This window comes from Bidens hawaiensis, unplaced genomic scaffold (genome assembly GCF_021521415.1).
Source record: "Bidens hawaiensis isolate Kalapana, Puna unplaced genomic scaffold, B.hawaiensis_p1.1 tig00007915_1, whole genome shotgun sequence".
Lineage (NCBI taxonomy): Eukaryota > Viridiplantae > Streptophyta > Magnoliopsida > Asterales > Asteraceae > Bidens > Bidens hawaiensis.
The window spans coordinates 970,274-989,893 of record NW_027491551.1 but is presented as its reverse complement, the minus strand read 5'-3'; the positions used below and the strand labels follow the sequence as shown (position 1 = coordinate 989,893).

Below are 19,620 nucleotides of genomic sequence, written 5' to 3'. Positions count from 1 at the left end.
TTTTTTATGTTGTCAAACTTATCAAAATCGTTTTCATGGTTTAACTCAGAAAAACATAGTTCTTGAAGAACACGTCGTTATAATTTAATGTTCTCATTTTCTTCTATGGGTTGTAAATTGATAAATATATCAATAAAGGTAACGCTCCTTCAGTATTTAGGCTTAATGGTCAGAACTACTATTGTATAACTATTGTATGAGAAGCTTTCTTTCTGAATTCTTTCACTGATACTGTTTATACATATATGATACTGACAATGAAAGTTTCAATAAAAGGAGTGTTCTCGAGTACGTTTTTGCATGTTTATTTTTTTATTAAGTTTATTTAAAAAGAATCATTGTGATGTAAATAAAATCAATTTATATATACATAGTATACATGCATACACTTTTTCATATATGTTATGTAATTGTTTTATTTACTTGTAATTTTATAATTTGGATAATGTCATGTATTATACGGGTTCTAAAACTAGTATAGTAATAATTAACTAAATAATTTAAGAATTATGTTTTTATATGCTCATGAATCGGTCATCACTTGCTAATCAAACAATATAATATAATATCTTAACAAATAAAAAAAGATATATGTTACCTGACATGAAAAGACGGCTAATGGTGTGATTCTAAGGTCTTCTAATTATTCAAAAGGATTAAAAAAGAAGTTATCCGGATTTAAATGTAAAAGGAGATGCTAAATTAGTCGAAGTTACATGATTCATTTGTGAAAATATCATAAATAAATTAAAAAAAAAAACAGATTGCAGACTCAAAACTCATTCGAGCCACAGTCTACTACCCCACCAGTTATCAACCACCCCAGCCTCTCTAATCAGTATATATACAACACCCCTTAGCTCATTCTTTACATAGCAACCTAATAATATTTATTTTTTTAACAATGGACTCCATGCCTATGGTACTTTACATTACACTCCCTCTCTTAACCCTACTCCTCCTCTCCCGTTTTCGGGGAAAACCGCTTCCCCCAGGACCGAGAGGGTGGCCGATCATCGGAAACATGCTGATGATGGACCAACTCACACATCGTGGGCTTGCGAATCTGGCTGAAAAATACGGTGGCCTGCTTCACCTGAAGATGGGTTTCAGCCACACCGTGGCAGTTTCCTCACCAGAGATAGCCAGACAAGTACTTCAAGTCCAGGACAACATATTTTCCAACCGTCCGGCCACCATCGCCATATCGTACCTCACATACGACTGTCAAGACATGGCTTTTGCCAACTACGGACCCTTTTGGCGCCAGATGCGAAAGCTTTGTGTCATGAAGTTGTTCAGCCGGAAACGAGCCGAGTCATGGGACTCGGTCCGGGACGAAGTTGATTCCATGATCAGGATAACCGCTGCAAGCTCGGGTTGCTCTGTTAACCTGGGCGAGCTTGTGTTTGGGTTGACACATGATATTATTTACCGAGCGGCTTTTGGGTCGATTTCACATGAAGGGAAAGAAGAGTTTATTAAAATTTTACAAGAATATACCAAGCTTTTTGGTGCGTTCAACCTGGCGGATTTTATCCCGTGGTTAGGGTTTATCGACCCCGCCGGGTTGAACACACGCTTAGCTAAAGCCCGGGCGGCTTTAGATGGGTTCATCGATAAGATCATCGATGAACACCTAGGGAAGGAAACGAGAGATGGTGATGATGCTGATAATGATATGGTGGACGAGATGTTGGCGTTTTACAGTGAACAAGGAAGAATTAACGAAGGGGAGGATTTGCAGAATGCGATTAGACTCACCCGAAACAATATCAAAGCCATTATTATGGTATAGGTTACCTCTTAAATTTTAATACATATATAGTTCTAATACATAGCATACACCTAAGTTATTATTAAATTTTACTACAATATGTTCTCTAAATAAACGAAATTTGATTATACATATAAAGTTAGAATACGAAGAACAACAAAAATTGAAAATGGTGTTTATTAATCTTAGATTTGAAGTTAATAATGGTTGAGATTAATTTCATAAATAAAAATTGATGGGAATGATAAGAAGGCAATAATTCACTTTTATTGATTTTCTCTCTTTACATACAAAACACATGTCAATTCTCTCATTATTTTAAAACGTCTATAATTTTTTCATACAACATTTTAAAAAATAATATTCACCATAATAACAAATGTTTTTTATCTTTAACATGAGTATCAACTGTCATTTGAAATAAGTTTTTTTTATCTATAATTTGTGAGATTGGAAAAATTATTAAAGACATATGAAACATATGTGCGAATATTTGAAAATATCTTGTTATTTAATATAAGTAGGATAAAAACTAAATATATTATATATGTGTATATGTTCTTTTTAAAATTTAAACAACAAAGAGTATTCACCTTCAGTTTTCTAATATATATAGTAAACTGTAGTTTTCGTCCTTATGATTTGTTAAAATTTACGATTTTAGTCCAATAGTTTTAAATTTGTGATTTCTGCCCATGTGGTTTCAATTTACTTGCATTTAAACCCGAATTCACTAACCCCATTAAGTCTAGTCATTACACCCATCAGTGTGCCCCTCACAGTTTTGTTCTTTTCTCTCAAAATAAAATCCAGTCCTAATTTGGAAGTCCCTCATGTGAGGGGCCGGTTTGTATTTGATGAGAAAAAAGACAAAATTGCTCATCACGTGAGGGGCGCGTATCAGGGTTTAACGTCAAAATTTAACGGGGTTAGTAAAATCGGGTTAATTGCAAGTAATATGAAACCACATAGACGAAAATCGCAAATTTAAAACTATTGGACTAAAACCGCAAATTTGGACAAACCATAGGGACGAAAACTGCCGTTTACTCATTCATATATATCATATAACTATACTATAAATCACAATTGTTTATATCTTCTTTTCAATTAAATAATACATTTTTATACTTTTATCATTAGTATTTCGCTTTCTTTCATTCACTTTCAAAAAATATTAAAATATTATACTGTGTGAACAGTGAAACCTCATATTTAACTTTTCTATGTAACATTTTCTCTCTTCTTTACTTACAAACACTTATAACTATACCATATAATTTACAAATTTCCTCCACGTATTTTTAAGAATAGGTCGTTCCCTACAAATATGTAAGAATGATTTGTAAATTATACGTTATGGTTATGAGTAGTTGGAAGTAGACGAGAAAAATATTATATGGGAAAATTAAATTTTGGGTTTACGTGTTTACACCGTATAACTTTTTAATATTTTCTATAAGTGGTTGTGAGTTGAGAAGTGAGAAAACATAATGATAAAGATATAAGAATGTCCTATTTAATTAAATATGAGAGAGAGAGAGAGAGAGAGAGAGAGAGAGTAATGATTTTTACTGTAATTAGAGCATTTTCAACATATCTCATATTCTTATCTCTATAAATATATTAACAAACACTATAATTTAACTTAAGTTCAATTAAATAATATTTTTTATACGTTTATTATTATAGTTTTCTTTTTCTCTACTCACAACCATTTCAACTAATGTTAAAAAATAAATATGGACAAGCTTTGGTTCACCAATTTATAAAAAATTATTACATTTTCTCTCTTCATCTTATAATTTACAATCAGAACCATTTAAAACCACACCCTATAATTTATAAATTTCTCTCATATAATTTTAAAGAATATGATAAGAATATAGATAGGGAGTAGACTATAAACTCTAACTTATTCGTAAATACCTTTTTATAAGATATTTATAGTTGCACCACCTTGATCTCTAGAATAAAGAATAAAGATGGCGCATCTTACCATAAAACCATATTTTGTATCGAGACATATCTATTCTATATATATAGCAGATTACAGCGACATCTTAAAATAAATCCACGTTGTATAAAGTTTTCTTATTTTAAGGGTAATCTGGTCATTTGATACTTCATGTACTATAAATCGTATTTGGCTCGAAAATACTTATTTGATACTACAACTTCACCAAAGTTTGGTTACTTTAAATAATACTTACACGTATATCTATAATTTAAAATCAACTATTCTCATGATTTTTTTCAGCAATAACGTTTTACAAACGTTAATATTTTTTGAAAATAATACACCATAAAAACAAGTATATTATTTTCTTTGATTTAAGTATGATGTTGTTATACGTTTTTAGGTTTATAAAATTAACATGTTACGTGATTACCAATTAGAACCGGCAACAACATGTCAGGCAAGCTCGGGTCATGTGTCAAATTAGATTAGGGTTGTAATTCAAAACCAACTATCCTCGTGACTTTTTTCAACCATAACTTTTTTAAACATTAATATATATTTTTAAAAAAAAACACCATAAAAACTAGTATTTAATTCTCTTTTATTTGAGTATGGTATTGCTATACGTTTTTAGGTTTATTTAATTATCATTTTACGTGATTACCAGTTAGAACCGGCAACATGTATAGTCGAGCGAGCTGGGGTTATGTGTAAAACTGGATTAGGTTTATTTAATTATCATTTTACGTGATTACCAGTTACACAATCGATGTCAGTTCAGCATGTTTATTGCCAGCAACGTAACTCTTGGTGTCGATTGCATGCGTATTGGCTTTGCAAGATTTACGTGCATACTGTTATCAGGTGATGCATGTACTGACATTAATTATGCGTTTAATGTCGGGTTACGCTCACACCCCGTTGGGTCGCGTGGCACCCAACGGGTATATGTATGTGTCTATATATGTTGATGTAACGTGCACGTCGTATCTGATCTTCACGCTATTGGTCTCAACTGAATGGAATTAAAAAACATTAAATGGTGATAGGAAGTTTATAAATGATTCACAAATTGAAGAGGTAGGTCCCAGCAGAGCTCAGTTGGACCCGCAAGACTCACCTCAAAGAGGGACGTCTGCGCAGTTGAACCCGCAAGACTCACCTTCAACAGGGACGTCTGCGCAAAGGCTAAACTCGCAAGACTCCTTGAAGAGACGTCTGCGCAGAAACCAACTGGATCCGCAGGACCCACCATGCTCAGAGACGTGACGTCCTTACGCGCAGAACGCAAGCTGTTCCCGCAGGAAAAGCCTCCCAATGGTCGACGTACTCCGCCTGTTCCCGCAGCAACGGATACTAGCCATCAGGGAAGGCTACCCGCGCAACAAGGCTACACGCACAAGGCACTTAACTCTTAAATAATTCAGTAATGTCACCTGAAGAAGGAGTGAATAAGCCGGGAACACTCCCGCACAAAGCCGGGAAAACTCCCGTCCAAATGAGCCAGTCCGTACGATACCGGAGGATCTTTTGTACTGTACCTGACGAGGTATGGACAAAAGATCTGACCAAGGATACGACAGCTCACTGACAACAGTATGACGAGCAGCATGCTCTTGTACTGTATGTCACTATTAGCCGCTGCCTACTCACCAACCTGTCGGAGGACGTACATAGCCTGCAGTTGGTGGAACAGGAATAGTACACAGGCGGCCTGGTCACTATCAGCCGCTGCCTACCCACCAACCACCAGCATGGCATGTGCGTAGCCCACAGTTGGCAGAACAGGAACACTATTCAGCCGGCTGTACCTTCTTGGAAACCTACCTTCGGCTATAAATACTCCAACACATTGGAATGGTATCATCTTATCTCATATCTCATATCTTGATATATTACCTGATATCTGCTCTAGTCATTCTCTTAATATACACTTATATTCAAGAGCAATCTACTCTGATTCTCACGCCGGAGGGTGGTCACAAGGAGGTACCCCCCCCTCCCTTCTCAGTGACGAGCTCACGGTGTCTGTTTTGCAGGTTATCGAAAGAACCATCTTCGCCGGATCTAACCCCTCGTGGGAAACATCTATTTAACCCCCAGATTATCCGTAATCTGCCAGGGGTCGATTAGTGTTTCTTCATTGGCGCCATCCGTGCATAAAAGCTAGATCTACTTTTTCAGTTTTTTCAAACTTCTGGAAAGATGGTTAAGGTTACTCCGTTGCCAAGGCCAACGAGTGACCAAGAAGCCCCGGTAACCACAACCCCAGCTACTGGGGGGAACACCGGCGAGCACACAATATTTACGAACACTACCCCGGTTACCCAAGCCGGGACAAGTGCAGTAAATTTTACGAACACTACCCCAGTTACCCAAGCCGGGGCAAGTGTAGTAAATTTCTCCCTGGGATTCACCGATGCCCAGTTGGAGAAACAACAGACGAGGCTCCCCCGCCAAACACTTGAACAAGTTAAAGCGTGGGCGGAAGCACGTCAGAAGGAATTCCAAGCTGAGTTGGACGAACGCTTACGTTCCATCCAACAGGCTGACGAATTTGGAAGCACTCAACAGCTCAACATGAGCAGTGACTGCGAGTACTCGGATGATGACCAGGCGGAATCCGACACCGACGCAAACCCTCGCCATAGGGCGAAAGGGAAGCGTAAGGAAACGGATTTCCAGCCAAGAAGGAATTTCGAGAAAACCTTCAAACCGAAGAACGTGGGGGGAAACCCACGTGACTTCTCCAAAACCTTTAGACCAACTGCTGCAAATGCGGGAACGTCCAAGTTCGCAAGGGACATTGCGGAAGCAATCGCTCCGAAAAGTGCCAAACAGATGTCCAACATCGGCACTTATGATGGTATATCTGACCAAGACGATCATTTGAACAGATTCATAGCGGGGGCAACTGTCAGCAACTGGACGGAACCCACGTGGTGTTATATGTTCCAGATGACGCTGGTGGGAGCGGCTAGAGCGTGGTTCGACCGTCTACCGGTCCACCACATCTACGATTGGGCAGACTTCCAACAGAAGTTCAGCCAACACTTCAGTCAACAAAGAAAGTACACTGAAGAGCAATGGACAATCCTCAACTGCATCCGAGAGGAAGATGAGTCTTTACTAGACTTCATCACACGCTTCAATTCAAAAAAGCTAAGTCTGGGCAACATTAGCGAAGATCTTGTTCGTGCTGCTTTCATCCACGGCGCTAAAGACCCAAAGCTCATCCGCACCTTAACGGGTAAAGATGGCATGCCATCCACATGGGATGCCATCATGACAGCGGCTAAACGCTTCGCGGAAACGGAAAAGCAACTGGGTAGAGATCTCCCTCAGAGCACAAACCTCTACACCCAGAAAACAAGAGAAAACAATGTCCTTACCGCCCGACTAAACAAGAAGAGGAAGCTAGGCATTTGGCAGTCAAGGGTAAACTTTGACACCTCATCCGGCTCGCAACCTCGGTTACGCGGAAAGGATAACATGCGGTCGTCGTACCGTAACTCCAAATGGATGCCACTTACCAAAAGCGTCACCGAGATATTCGACACCGAGAGGCTCCCATGGCCAAAGGCTCTAATAATCCGAGAGCGTCACAACGCTGATCAGAGCAAATACTGTGACTTCCACAGGGCAAAAGGCCACAACACCGAAGAATGCATAGACTTGAAGGACATCGTCGAAGCATTTGTCAGAGATGGGACGCTCGCACACCTCGTGGCGTAATGAACGCTGAGCAGGCTAATGCGTGTAGAACCCCAGTTGGGGAAAACACGAATAAAACTGCAGCTTCAATATCGGAGACTTCATACTGCGTAAACAACGAGATTCCGAACCAAGTGCATATCGGCTCGATGGCACTCCCATCCAAACAACATGGAAGGGAGCTCAATTACACAGTGCATGTAGATCAATTCCAAACTTGTAAAAGAAAAGGCCCAGAGCCACTTCTAATGGAAATGATTCTCCTTATCACATTGATGCTGATAACCTTACATTTATACTTAATGAACTTTCCACACTGATATGCCGGTCTTCACCGCATACATAAGTGGGGAAGTAAGTCGTTGCGTGTGGAAGGCGGCAAAACCCGCATAAACACAAAAAACGGCCAACCTTCATGCAGGTCAGTTATAGGTGAAGTTCGGTCATCCCACTAAATGAAAGTGCCGGTCCTACCCGCACAAATCATGATAGAGGAAACCGAACCTATTGACAACAGCGCGTGGAACGGTTAATTTATTCAAAACACTGATATGCCGGTCTTCACCGCATAAATAAGTGTGAAAAGAAGTCGTTGCGTGTGGAAGGCGGCAAAACCCGCATAAACACAAAAAACGGCAAGAATTTCTAAGGAAAAGATGAGGAAAACCTTCACGCAGGTCAGCCATAGGTAAAGTTTGGTCATCCTACTAAATGCAAGTGACGGTTTTACCCGCACAATCATGATAGAGGAAACTGAACTTTAACTTATCGACAACCGCGCGTCGAACGGTTAACTTGTTCAGAACACTTAGAAAATATCTTCAAGGGAAAAATGAGGAAAACCTCCACGCAGGTCAGATATAGGTAAAGTTTAGCCATCCTACTAAGTGCAAGTGACGGTCTTACCGGCACAATCACGAAAGAGTAAGCAAAACTTTAAACTATTATCTGCCACGTTGATAGGTTAACTTATTCAAAGTACTTAAGAAATTGCTAAGTTAAACTACAGTATGCACAAGCGAATCATACATTGTTTATGCGCAAAACAAGTGCCAAATTAAACTATAATATGCATGAGCAAGTCGTACAACGTTTATAAAGCAAGAGTGACGGTCCTACCCGCACAAAAGATTTACATTCCATATAAATTCAAGTATTACAAGAATGGCCGGGTATCTACCCGCCTACAAGAGTGTAAATCTATACAAAAAGCTATCCTAACAGTGGGAAGGGATCTAAAGGTTCAAGCTTCAGGACCCCTCCCTCCAAACCCACTTGTACCCGCACCATCAGTTGGCTGTGGCGGTTCAAGGAAGGTCTTGAGAATGGTTAACCCATCATCAGCAGCAGCAACTTCGTTCACCATCTCCACCACTGGATGCGGGAAGGCAGCATACTGGTTCACTGCTTGGTCATAAGCAGCTTCAGTATCTACATCATATAAAGGGAAGTTGGAAGGCGGGATGCCCTTCTCAACGAACCCTAGACCAAGCAGGAAGCCAGCCTTTTCCCCATCCTCATGAGAAGCGTTGAGGGCTGAGCTCATGGCATCGTCATATGATGTGTCCGTGAAGACCCGATGCACAACCTACAAAGCAAAAATACAACTATCAAAACCTTTTCTAAGTATAAAGAAAAGCGTGAAGACATTATGAAGCTAAGCTTACCTGCGACAACGCTTCTCGTAGAAGCCATTCCTTGGTAACCAGAGCCTCCTGGAGGGCAGCTTGAGCTTGGTTACGGGCACGTTTGGCTTCACTTTTGTTAAGGTTGGCAAGCAACACTTCTTTAGCCGCAGCCTCTTCGACGCCCTTAAGCTTACGCTCAGTATGGTCAAGCACGCCCCTCTGGTCCAAGATCTCTTGGAGCTTCTTGGCGTCTTCCATGGCCAAGGCATCATGAGCCTGTTGGAGCCTCTCTAGTTTGGCTTTAAGTTCCTCATTCTCGAGGCGTAGAGGCTCAGCAACAGCTTCAGCCTTGGTGGCCCTCTCAGTTGCGTTCCGTGCAGTTTCCTTAGCCAGCCGAAGCTGTTCGTTAACAGCTTGGCAGCCTTGGAACGGGCCTCGAGACGGGCCTGAACTTCAACCTCAAGGGCCTTGAAGGCCTTCTCCTTCTCCGCAGCAACAGCGGAGAGCCTCCTGTTCTCCTCTCGGACAGCCCGCGCCTGAGCTACTTCTTGGATCCGAGCTGCCTTTAACTTGTCGTTTTCACGACAAAGCAGCTCGACGCGCGGCTGCATCCGGGCTAGGAGAATCCGGAGCTCATTTGTCAACCTACCCTCCTGGTAGCTTGACATTGCTTCCCACAGCGCACCAGCGGGGGCGGCGTGGCGGGCCATTCAACGCAGTCTACAGGCATCCGAAGGGTGGTTCCCCGGCGGATGTTCCACCGCGGAACAAACACCTCATTCGAATCCGACACTGCAAAAACAAAAGGCAGTTAGGAAAAGATGATATATAAAAAAAAAGAGGCCAAATTCACCCTACGCACCTGTAGGGTCGACAACAGTCCGGTAGCCGCCGAACCCATCACCTGAACCTAACGGATATCCATCCAAGAGGTCAGGCAGATGGGAAGGAGGCACAGATTGGCTTGAAGCCCCAAACATACCTGCTGAACCGGCCGGGGGCGAGGTAGTTGCCGGCGCGGGAGGCACGGTCGAAGCCGCTGCGGTGGAAACCAACGGAGGTGAACTCACAACCGTGGCCGCGGCTGCGGAAGAATCCACAGAAACACTCACCGCCGGCTCAGTGAAGGAATCAGTGAATATGGAACTGACAGCCGGCGGAGATGTGGTCACAGTTGGAACAGTTGGCTCAACTGGGTGAGCAACTGAACCAACTGAAGCAGGCGCAGTCGCCTGGGTCATCGCCTCAGGTAGGTTGACCAAGCCTACCGTCATGGGTCCGGAGGTGCTCCTCCCCGCTCCACCCTGGAATGCGGTAGCATCCACGCCTGCACAAAGAAGATACAAGTATAATGGTGGAAAGCTATGCAGTTAAAGTAAAGGAAGATTATACTTACGGGTTTTCTTGAGCCTAAAGGTGCGAACAGGCGGGGACGAACCCGATGGAGCCGGCCTCTTCATACCGGTCATTGTCGTCGTCCTGGGCTGCTCGGAGGTGACAGTCGTCTCAGCCTCCGGAGCAGTGGTCTCAACACCACCTGGGTTCCCCGCCGCCTCCTCGCTCTCGGTTTCCGAGTTTGACCGGTTCCCCTGATCGACGGTGGAGGCAACCTTCGCCTTGCCCTTTCCGCCAGCAGCCTTCTTCTTCCGCGTCAAGAAAGGACCGTCTGCGGATTCCTCATCAGAAGATGACAGAATTAGAGGAATTCCAGCAGAGGTTTCAGCATTGAGAGGGCGAGGGTCAAATAACTCCTTACCTGGCCGCGTGGCGCTCAGAATCGGGTGGCCCGGCGGGTAGACCTCCACAAACCGATCCCTCGTTTGCTCCAAGATGGGTAACTCGTTCTCATCAAGAGCATGGGTACCCATCCGAGCGGGACCATCAGCTTCCCGCGGGTACAGAAGCGATTGCAAATCGTTTCCCTCTGAAAAAAGAAAAAAACAGTTTAGCGGAAAAACCCTAAATCAACAAAAAGATGTGAAGCATACCGTAAGGGATAGAGTTCAAACCGTATTCAAGGACGATGGGAATCTGCGGCGCCTCCGCCCCAGCATTCTTCCACACCCGGCTCATTCCGAGCATCACCATCCCAGACTCCGCAAAGCGGTAAACCGGAGATTGGATCCGGGATATCTTGGCGAACCATTCCGCCACCTCATAGTTGGAGGCGTGAAGGTTCGGGAGAGCTCTCCCGTTCTTAAACGTCATCGCTATCGGGACGACGCGAGCGGAGATATAGAAGAACTCCCGCTTCCAAGACCGAAGACTGCGCTCGGTTGCGCAAATCTTCAGACTCTTGATCCGATTGACCAAGGTATACCACCCCTGGATGCACCTCCAAGAATAGAAGGTCATCAGGCGGTTGACATGGGGCTCCACGCCCAGAATGAGGCACACCCATTCAAAATGGCGGATCTTTGCGATCGCCATTGGGTGTACCTCCGTCAGGTGCACACCGTGTCTCTCCAGAACACGGTATACAAACTTCGTCAATGGGAACCTGAGATTCCCATGGATGAAGAATGCAACATACACCCCTATTTTGCCCTTGGTGGCATCATACACCGTCTGGTGTGGCTCAGGAAACTCAGGCTCGAAAGGCTCGAGCATGAACTTCCTGACGATATACTGATACTGGCCGACGGGAAGAGCACACTGGCACTCGCCAACAGTACTCTTATCGTCCTTATCAGAAGTGGACGACGGATTCTCGACGAACACGTCAGACTCCTCGGCAGTTGCCTCAACATCATGGGAAGAAGACATTCTGGAAGGATGAAAGGCAACGATTTCAGGAGAATGCTCAACAGAAAGGTTGAGTATTCGCCGTAAATCGCTTGAAGAAGAAAGAAGTGAAAGTGTGGATTAAGATGCACTCTCTCCCCCTTTATATACTCATCGCAATAAATGCGGTGAATTTAATGCGGAAGAGAGAGAAATCGCAGGTGCAATGAAACTATGACACGTGGCAAAGAGCAAGCGGGCAACAGCTGTTGAAAGGACGCGTGCCATAAATTTCGCGGCCACGCGCCCGAAAACTCGCGCCCACGCGCCTGAAAAAGCGTCTGGAATGACCATATACGGTCACGTCGCCATAACTTCCTGCACGTCCTGAAACTGTCAGAAGAAGCCGTCGGACTACTCAGGGAATTGAAACCAAGAAGAATCTTCTGGGCCATGCTTGCGGAAACGGGAATAACATCCCCGCATAGCGGGAACGTAGAGAACTAGATTGTTTGAAGCTCCAATATGGAATTGGTTGTTTTAACATAATTGATCATTATGTTCAAAACTACCAAAACCTCATGGAGAATCTATACAAGTGGAACTCAACGCTCCTGACTTGCGAGGAGGTTACAGACCTACCCGCATCATACCCAAAGATCAAGCAGAAAAGGCGGGAATTTCTGCACGTGACATTAGGACTTCCGCGGGAAAAATCCCCATGGAAAACCTTAAAACTAAACCCTTTTCAAAACCCTTTGCTTAAGTCCAAAAGTTCACCTCACTTATTAACAATTCATGAGAAGAACATTGGACTGGGGGGACTTGAAGAGGTAGGTCCCAGCAGAGCCCAGTTGGACCCGCAAGACTCACCTCGAAGAGGGACGTCTGCGCAGTTGAACCCGCAAGACTCACCTTCAACAGGGACGTCTGCGCAAAGACTAAACTCGCAAGACTCCTTGAAGAGACGTCTGCGCAGAAACCAACTGGATCCGCATGACTCACCATGCTCAGAGACGTGACGTCCTTACGCGCAGTACGCAAGCTGTTCCCGCAGGAAAAGCCTCCCAATGGTCGACGTACTCCGCCTGTTCCCGCAGCAACGGATACTAGCCATCAGGGAAGGCTACCCGCGCAGCAAGGCTACACGCACAAGGCACTTAACTCTTAAATAATTCAGTAATGTCACCTGAAGAAGGAGTGAGCAAGCCGGGAACACTCCCGCACAAAGCCGGGAAAACTCCCGCCCAAATGAGCCAGTCCGTACGATACCGGAGGATCTTTTGTACTGTACCTGACGAGGTATGGACAAAAGATCTGACCAAGGATACGACAGCTCACTGACAACAGTATGACGAGCAGCACGCTCTTGTACTGTATGTCACTATTAGCCGCTGCCTACTCACCAACCTGTCGGAGGACGTACATAGCCTGCAGTTGGTGGAACAGGAATAGTACACAACCGGCCTGGTCACTATCAGCCGCTGCCTACCCACCAACCACCAGCATGGCATGTGCGTAGCCCACAGTTGGCAGAACAGGAACACTATTCAGCCGGCTGTACCTTCTTGGAAACCTACCTTCGGCTATAAATACTCCAACACCTTGGAATGGTATCATCTTATCTCATATCTCATATCTTGATATATTACCTGATATCTGCTCTAGTCATTCTCTTAATATACACTTATATTCAAGAGCAATCTAGTCTGATTCTCACGCCGGAGGGTGGTCACAACGAGGTACCCCCCCTTCTCAGTGACGAGCTCACGGTGTCTGTTTTGCAGGTTATCAGAAGAACCATCTTCGCCGGATCTAACCCCTCGTGGGAAACATCTATTTAACCCCCAGATTATCCGTAATCTGCCCGGGGTCGATTAGTGTTTCTTCACAAATCTTTCACCCAAATTTATTTTATTTTAATTCATTTTTTGAATTTTTATTTTTATTTTAATTAAACAGTATAAAAATAAGCATATTATTAGGTGTAATTGGGATAGCGTTTGGTCAAGTCACACTCGGATTGGGATAGATTTAGAAATCGCTCCCTCTCTCACTAAACAACTAGATTTTGAAAACTCATTTCTAACTAATGATCATTGTTTTATTTAGGGATAAAAACGGGTAGGGTTTGAGACGGAATTAGGTATTTCTAAACCCATGCTGATTATTAAAACTTACTCAAAACCCGTCTTGAAGAAACACGGACCTAATCCCCTTAACAGGTCTTAGATTCAATGAGTCTACAGGGTATGGAACGAACAATTACTAACAACGATACGAGTCCAATCTCCCAAAGTCCAATGACAGAAACCTGCAAAACAGACACCGTGAGCTCGTTACGGGAAGGACAAGGGGGGGTCTTCCCGCAACCACCATCCGGCGTGAGAATAAGTACTATTCCGGTGAAGATAAAGTACTTAGAGTATTGAGAGTAGATAGTTGGGAGTGAATGAATACCTCATGAAGATTGTGAAGGTATTTATAGCCAAAAGATTTGGAATATAATTGCCCAGTTGTCACTTTCTAGAAGATGCTCTCGTGTCTAGACACATGTCCTCCTGTGATAGGTTGAGCTATAAGGCTCACGTGCATAGTTGTAACAACCTGGACACGTGTTGGTGCGTGATAGGACGAGATATGCCTGACCATGTGCACGGTTATAACAACCTGGCTAGCTATCCTTCTTCTATTGGTTAACGGATCACGTGCTTTCCAAGAAAGGATCTTGGTAGATCTTCTAGAAGGAGGTTGGTTAATTACAACTGTCATATGACGTTGCCTTCTGGCCATCTTTGCGAGGAGAACAGTACCCCGCGGATGACTTCTGAGGGAGTCTAGGTTCTCCCGCGCATAGTCTCTAGGATGTATGATCATTCTTCCTTTGTCTTGAGTTATGCGGGTGATTTATATGCCCCGCGGGTAACATATGAGGAGGTCCCCTCCGACCCGCGGGTGATATTTAAGGGAATTTGGGTCTTTTTGGTACCCTACCTCTATACGTCTCAAACCTCTCGGGTATTTTTCGATTTATTAATTACTAATTTGATATCGGGTATACCCATGGATGTTGAGATTACCCATTAGCTTATAGAAAATCCCCGTCATGTAAACTTGGCCTAAATCCAATTGGTATCTATCAGGTTTTTAAGGAAATATAACTAATCAAGTAATCCATTACATTTGTAAAAATAATTCTGGTTAGAATGGAAACTAAACTAATACAGTCTGCTTCTTAGGTTAGCATGGCCAACCAAGTCGAAAGATGGTAGATGGATGAATTAATTTATTTGAAGAGGCATCTCTTTATATAATGATTTTATGATCGACGTGGGAGAAAAATAAAATACATGTTTTGTATTGGAACTGCTAGTTTCATTTCACATTCTTCTTTCTCATTTCAACAACCCCAATTTCTTGTTTATAAATTAAATCAGAACTCACGTTAATATAGAAACAAATAAGAAGAAAGATGGGCATTCTTTCTTATATATTTATAATAAATAAAAAGAAAGTTATGTCGGGTTACTCGGGTATATCTATGTTATCGTGTCATCGGGTCAGGTAAGTGAGGATATGACAAATCCCATACCCGTCTCAAATCTGTAAAAAATTTCAAAAGTCATCTCAAATTCGTCTCATATTCTAAATTTCTAATGGTACGGCTAATAACTGTTTCAAATATTTTGGGTTTTGAATTTTTCTCATCGGTTCGGGTTTTATTGTCATACCTAGTTATATTGGTTCTAGTTAATGTTACTGTAAGTAATTATACTTTGTTAATAATTAAAATTTAATAAGCTATTTTTCATTAAGGATACAATAAAAGTTTTACATTCTTTTGACTTTGTAAACGTACACTATCGAAAGAAATTACTAGCATTTTTCATTTCTCTATCTATAGGTTTTTGGTTTTCCTTAAAAAGAAAAATTGCAAAATGTCGGATTCCATTAATATGCAAGTAATCAAGAAGCTGATAGTAACCTAAATACGGAACTACATAATGCAATCATAGAAATTAGATGATAGAAAATAAAATTTAATCTATGTAACATACGGAACTACATAACGCAATCATATAAATTATATGACAGAAAATAAAATTTAATCTGTAACAATATTTATAACGACGAACTACATGCATGTAACAAACAAAATACATACATGTATAAGTAGCATATTTGTAATAATCAAATCACACACACACGTGTTTGTATATCTATCTATGTATAATCTATATATAAACGCAAATATAAAAATCGTACGTGTCGCGATGTGATCGCTTCTCCTTTTTTTGGAGTCATCAGATTTACTTGATTTTTAAATGGAAGCTTCTCATGCATTTAACCCGAATTAATGGGTATGGGTTTTACCAAGCCCATATATCCTATAAACGGGTTATAACATCTAATTAAATAAAAAATTATTCTCACCAAAATATTGATGTAAAAATCCTATAAAATAGGATATAGTAAAAATTAAGATCTTATTTATTTTAAAAAAGATATATATATTATTTAAATTAATAAACCAATTTTATAGTAAAAAAAATAAACGAGTCTTGGGTCTCATCAAACCATAAGTATATTATTAACTTTCATAAATATTATTTATAATTAAAAAACCAATTTTATAATAAAAAAAATAAACGGGTCTTGGGTCTCAACAAAACCATATAGCTTTTAAACCGGGTTATAACATCTCATTTATTTGTGAAACAATTTATCATCAAACCATAAGTATATTATTAACTTTCATACAATAAAAAAAATCTATATTCGAAAAATAAATAAATATTAAAACAAACAATATAAAACAACCCCCGTAATACGAGGATAAAAAATAGTATATATATATATATATATATATATATATATAAAAGATCGATACATTAATTCATTATTGTACATTACGTACGCTAGCACATAAAACGTTGATTTCAGAAACCATTAATCACACAATACACTCATATGCCCCCCGCCGCTCTCCCTCAATCCATCTCCACCACCACCAATCCACCACTCGCCGGCATTAACACACCTCCTTCATCATCACCGGAGTCGACAACGAGAGTTTGCAACTCGCCAAAAATACACGAACACCGCTCCCCTTGTGTCACAGGTTTTTGTTTTGCTTTTCATAAGAATTGAAATTGAAAGTAAAGCCAATTGATTAGTTAATCTTTGAAATCGATTCAGTTAATCATCAATTTGAAACTTTAATTGATCAATTTTGAGTTTTGAATGATGAGTTTTAACCTTGATTGTATCAAGATTTAAGCCTGAATGTTTAAGATTTTTTGCCTGGACGCTTTAGATTTTTAACCCGAACTTTTAAAGGTTTAACCTTGAACGTTTTAGGGTTGGGAATTTGGCTTGAACGTTTTAGTGTTTTTAACCTTGAACGTATTTCACGTATGCAATATACGTTAGCCGATTATTGTATGTTAATTCACTTCTCTCTCTCTCTCTCTCTCTCTCTCTCTCTCTCTCTCTCTCTAACTATTAAATCAATTTGTTTATTTATTTTTTTAAACGTTAACTACACAACTGTAGGAACTATTAATACACACTATTTACACATATCTAGGCTCTATGAATTAACGACTTATGTTTATAGTTTTGAGAATTGTAGAGAAGATGAGAAATAATGCATGAGAACTCGAGAGAAATACATTTAGTACTTTTTTTATATGTATTATACATGTAAGTTGTATCTAAAAAGGCATATATTTATCGACTATTAAAACAGATGTAACGAACGTTTTATATCTATATATATGTGTGTGTATGTGTGTGTTATACATGTATACAAAGTCGATCCATGTATATTATTATTATTTTTTTGTAGCTGTTTACATCTAATAAATAAGAAAAAAAAAACTAAGTTATTGTTAAATAGAGCTATCAAATTAAATAAACGAGCTCTCAAATTCAAATAAGCTGTTCTCAAAGTATCCAGCGAGTGTGTGTGTGTGAGAGAGATCTATTTATAAAAAAAAAATAACTACGTTATTGGAATCAAATTATTAACATCTTTAAATCATGATTTACAGGATGTAATGTTTGGAGGTACCGAAACCGTGGCCTCTGCTATTGAATGGGCTTTGACTGAGCTAATGCACACCCCTGAATCACTCAAGCGTGTACAACAAGAGCTAGCTGATGTGGTCGGTCTTGATCGTCGTGTTGAAGAATCAGACTTGGAGAAACTCACCTACTTTCGATGTGTTATCAAAGAAACACTCCGCATGCACCCGCCAATTCCACTCCTTTTACATCAATCTTCTGAAGCTACCGAGGTCGCAGGCTACCACATCCCTAAAGGCACCAGAGTCATGATTAACGCGTACGCAGTTAACCGTGACAGGAACGCTTGGAAGGATCCTAACACTTTCAACCCGTCACGGTTCTTGGAAAGTGGGGCTCCCGACTTTAAAGGAAGCAACTACGAGTTTATTCCATTTGGGTCCGGGCGTAGATCATGTCCGGGGATGCAACTTGGATTACACGCATTGGAGATGGCGGTGGCTCATCTTCTTCACTCGTTCACATGGCAATTGCCGCCGGATGGTATGAAACCAAGTGAGATTGATATGACTGATGTGTTTGGACTCACTGCACCAAAGGCAACTCGACTTGTGGCAGTACCAACTCCACGTCTATTGTGCCCATTGTATTAAAACTATCATCAACTTAAAAGAATGAAAACTAGTAATGTTTTACATTATAAAGAAAAGAGAAAGAAAAAAAAACATGAAAATTGTATTTTTATGTATACATGTTTGAATTTAAACTGCTTGTATGTTGTGATAATGTTAAAATTTTATTTCTTCCAAATAAGACAAGCTTTTGTTTTCAAATTTGCTGAAGACGTGTTGGTTTCTATTAAAACTATTTTACCCTTTAAAAAAATTAAGATTTCAAAGTACTAGAAACAAGTTCAAACATAAAGTGTGATAGCCTCAGGATCGATTAACAAAACAATGATTAATACGTAAATAACAATAATTATGAAGAATGAATATGTATTATTGATTTTGTATTGAAACGGGATGGTTACAACTGATGATACTGACCCTATTTATAGGTCAACAAAAGTTCGTTCTTATCGTCGCAACATTTCACAAACAAACACAACACACTGGTTAATTTCTAACTAATTACAATATTTACAAAAACAGTTAACTAATTACACTTTACACCTTAACTACACTAACTAGTAAATTCTAACAATGTTTTAACTATTTTTTAATAAACTAACGAAACTTTAGCGAGATTGATGACTAACCAACAAGGTAAATATATTAGAAACAAAACATAAGTACTTTTAACTTATTTCAGATAATTCACTAAACATAATGAACATGTACTTAGCTAGAAGTAGAGTTAATTGCAATTTGCATCCATGTGGTAAGCACGGTTTTGCTGGTTACAACCCTTGTTTTCAATTCTTGGCATCCGACACCCTGATATCTGCAGGGTGTGGCAAATTAAACAATGTCGTCAAACAACCCTTTGAAATTCGATGAAAATACTATTATACCCCTCCCCTTTGCACTTTCCATCTTTGTGGTATTTAAAAATATAAAGCTTGAACTCTCGTTTGTTTTTTCCTCTAAATATGAATAATGTTTGTGACCTTTGTGTTTAACATTGTGTTTGACCACTGTGAGTTTGACTTTGTTTGACAAGTGTGTGTTTGACCACTGTGAATTTGACTTCGTTTGACCAGTGTGTGTTTGACCAATGTGAGTTTGACTTTGTTTGACCAGTGTGTCTTTGACCACTATGAGTTTGACTTTTTTTACAAG

At 40.6% G+C, this 19,620-nt stretch overlaps 1 protein-coding gene across 1 annotated transcript; it reads left to right on the top strand.

Annotated features, from left to right (window-relative positions):
* The first annotated feature begins 865 nt into the window (after nt 1-865).
* LOC143636419 (cytochrome P450 84A1-like) lies at nt 866-18,647 on the top strand. The gene is made up of 2 exons (XM_077104016.1): nt 866-1,792; nt 17,863-18,647. The coding sequence occupies exons 1-2, from the start codon at nt 905-907 to the stop codon at nt 18,487-18,489; spliced, it is 1,515 nt and encodes a 504-aa protein (XP_076960131.1). The 5' UTR covers nt 866-904; the 3' UTR covers nt 18,490-18,647.
* Nucleotides 18,648-19,620: the final 973 nt, after the last annotated feature.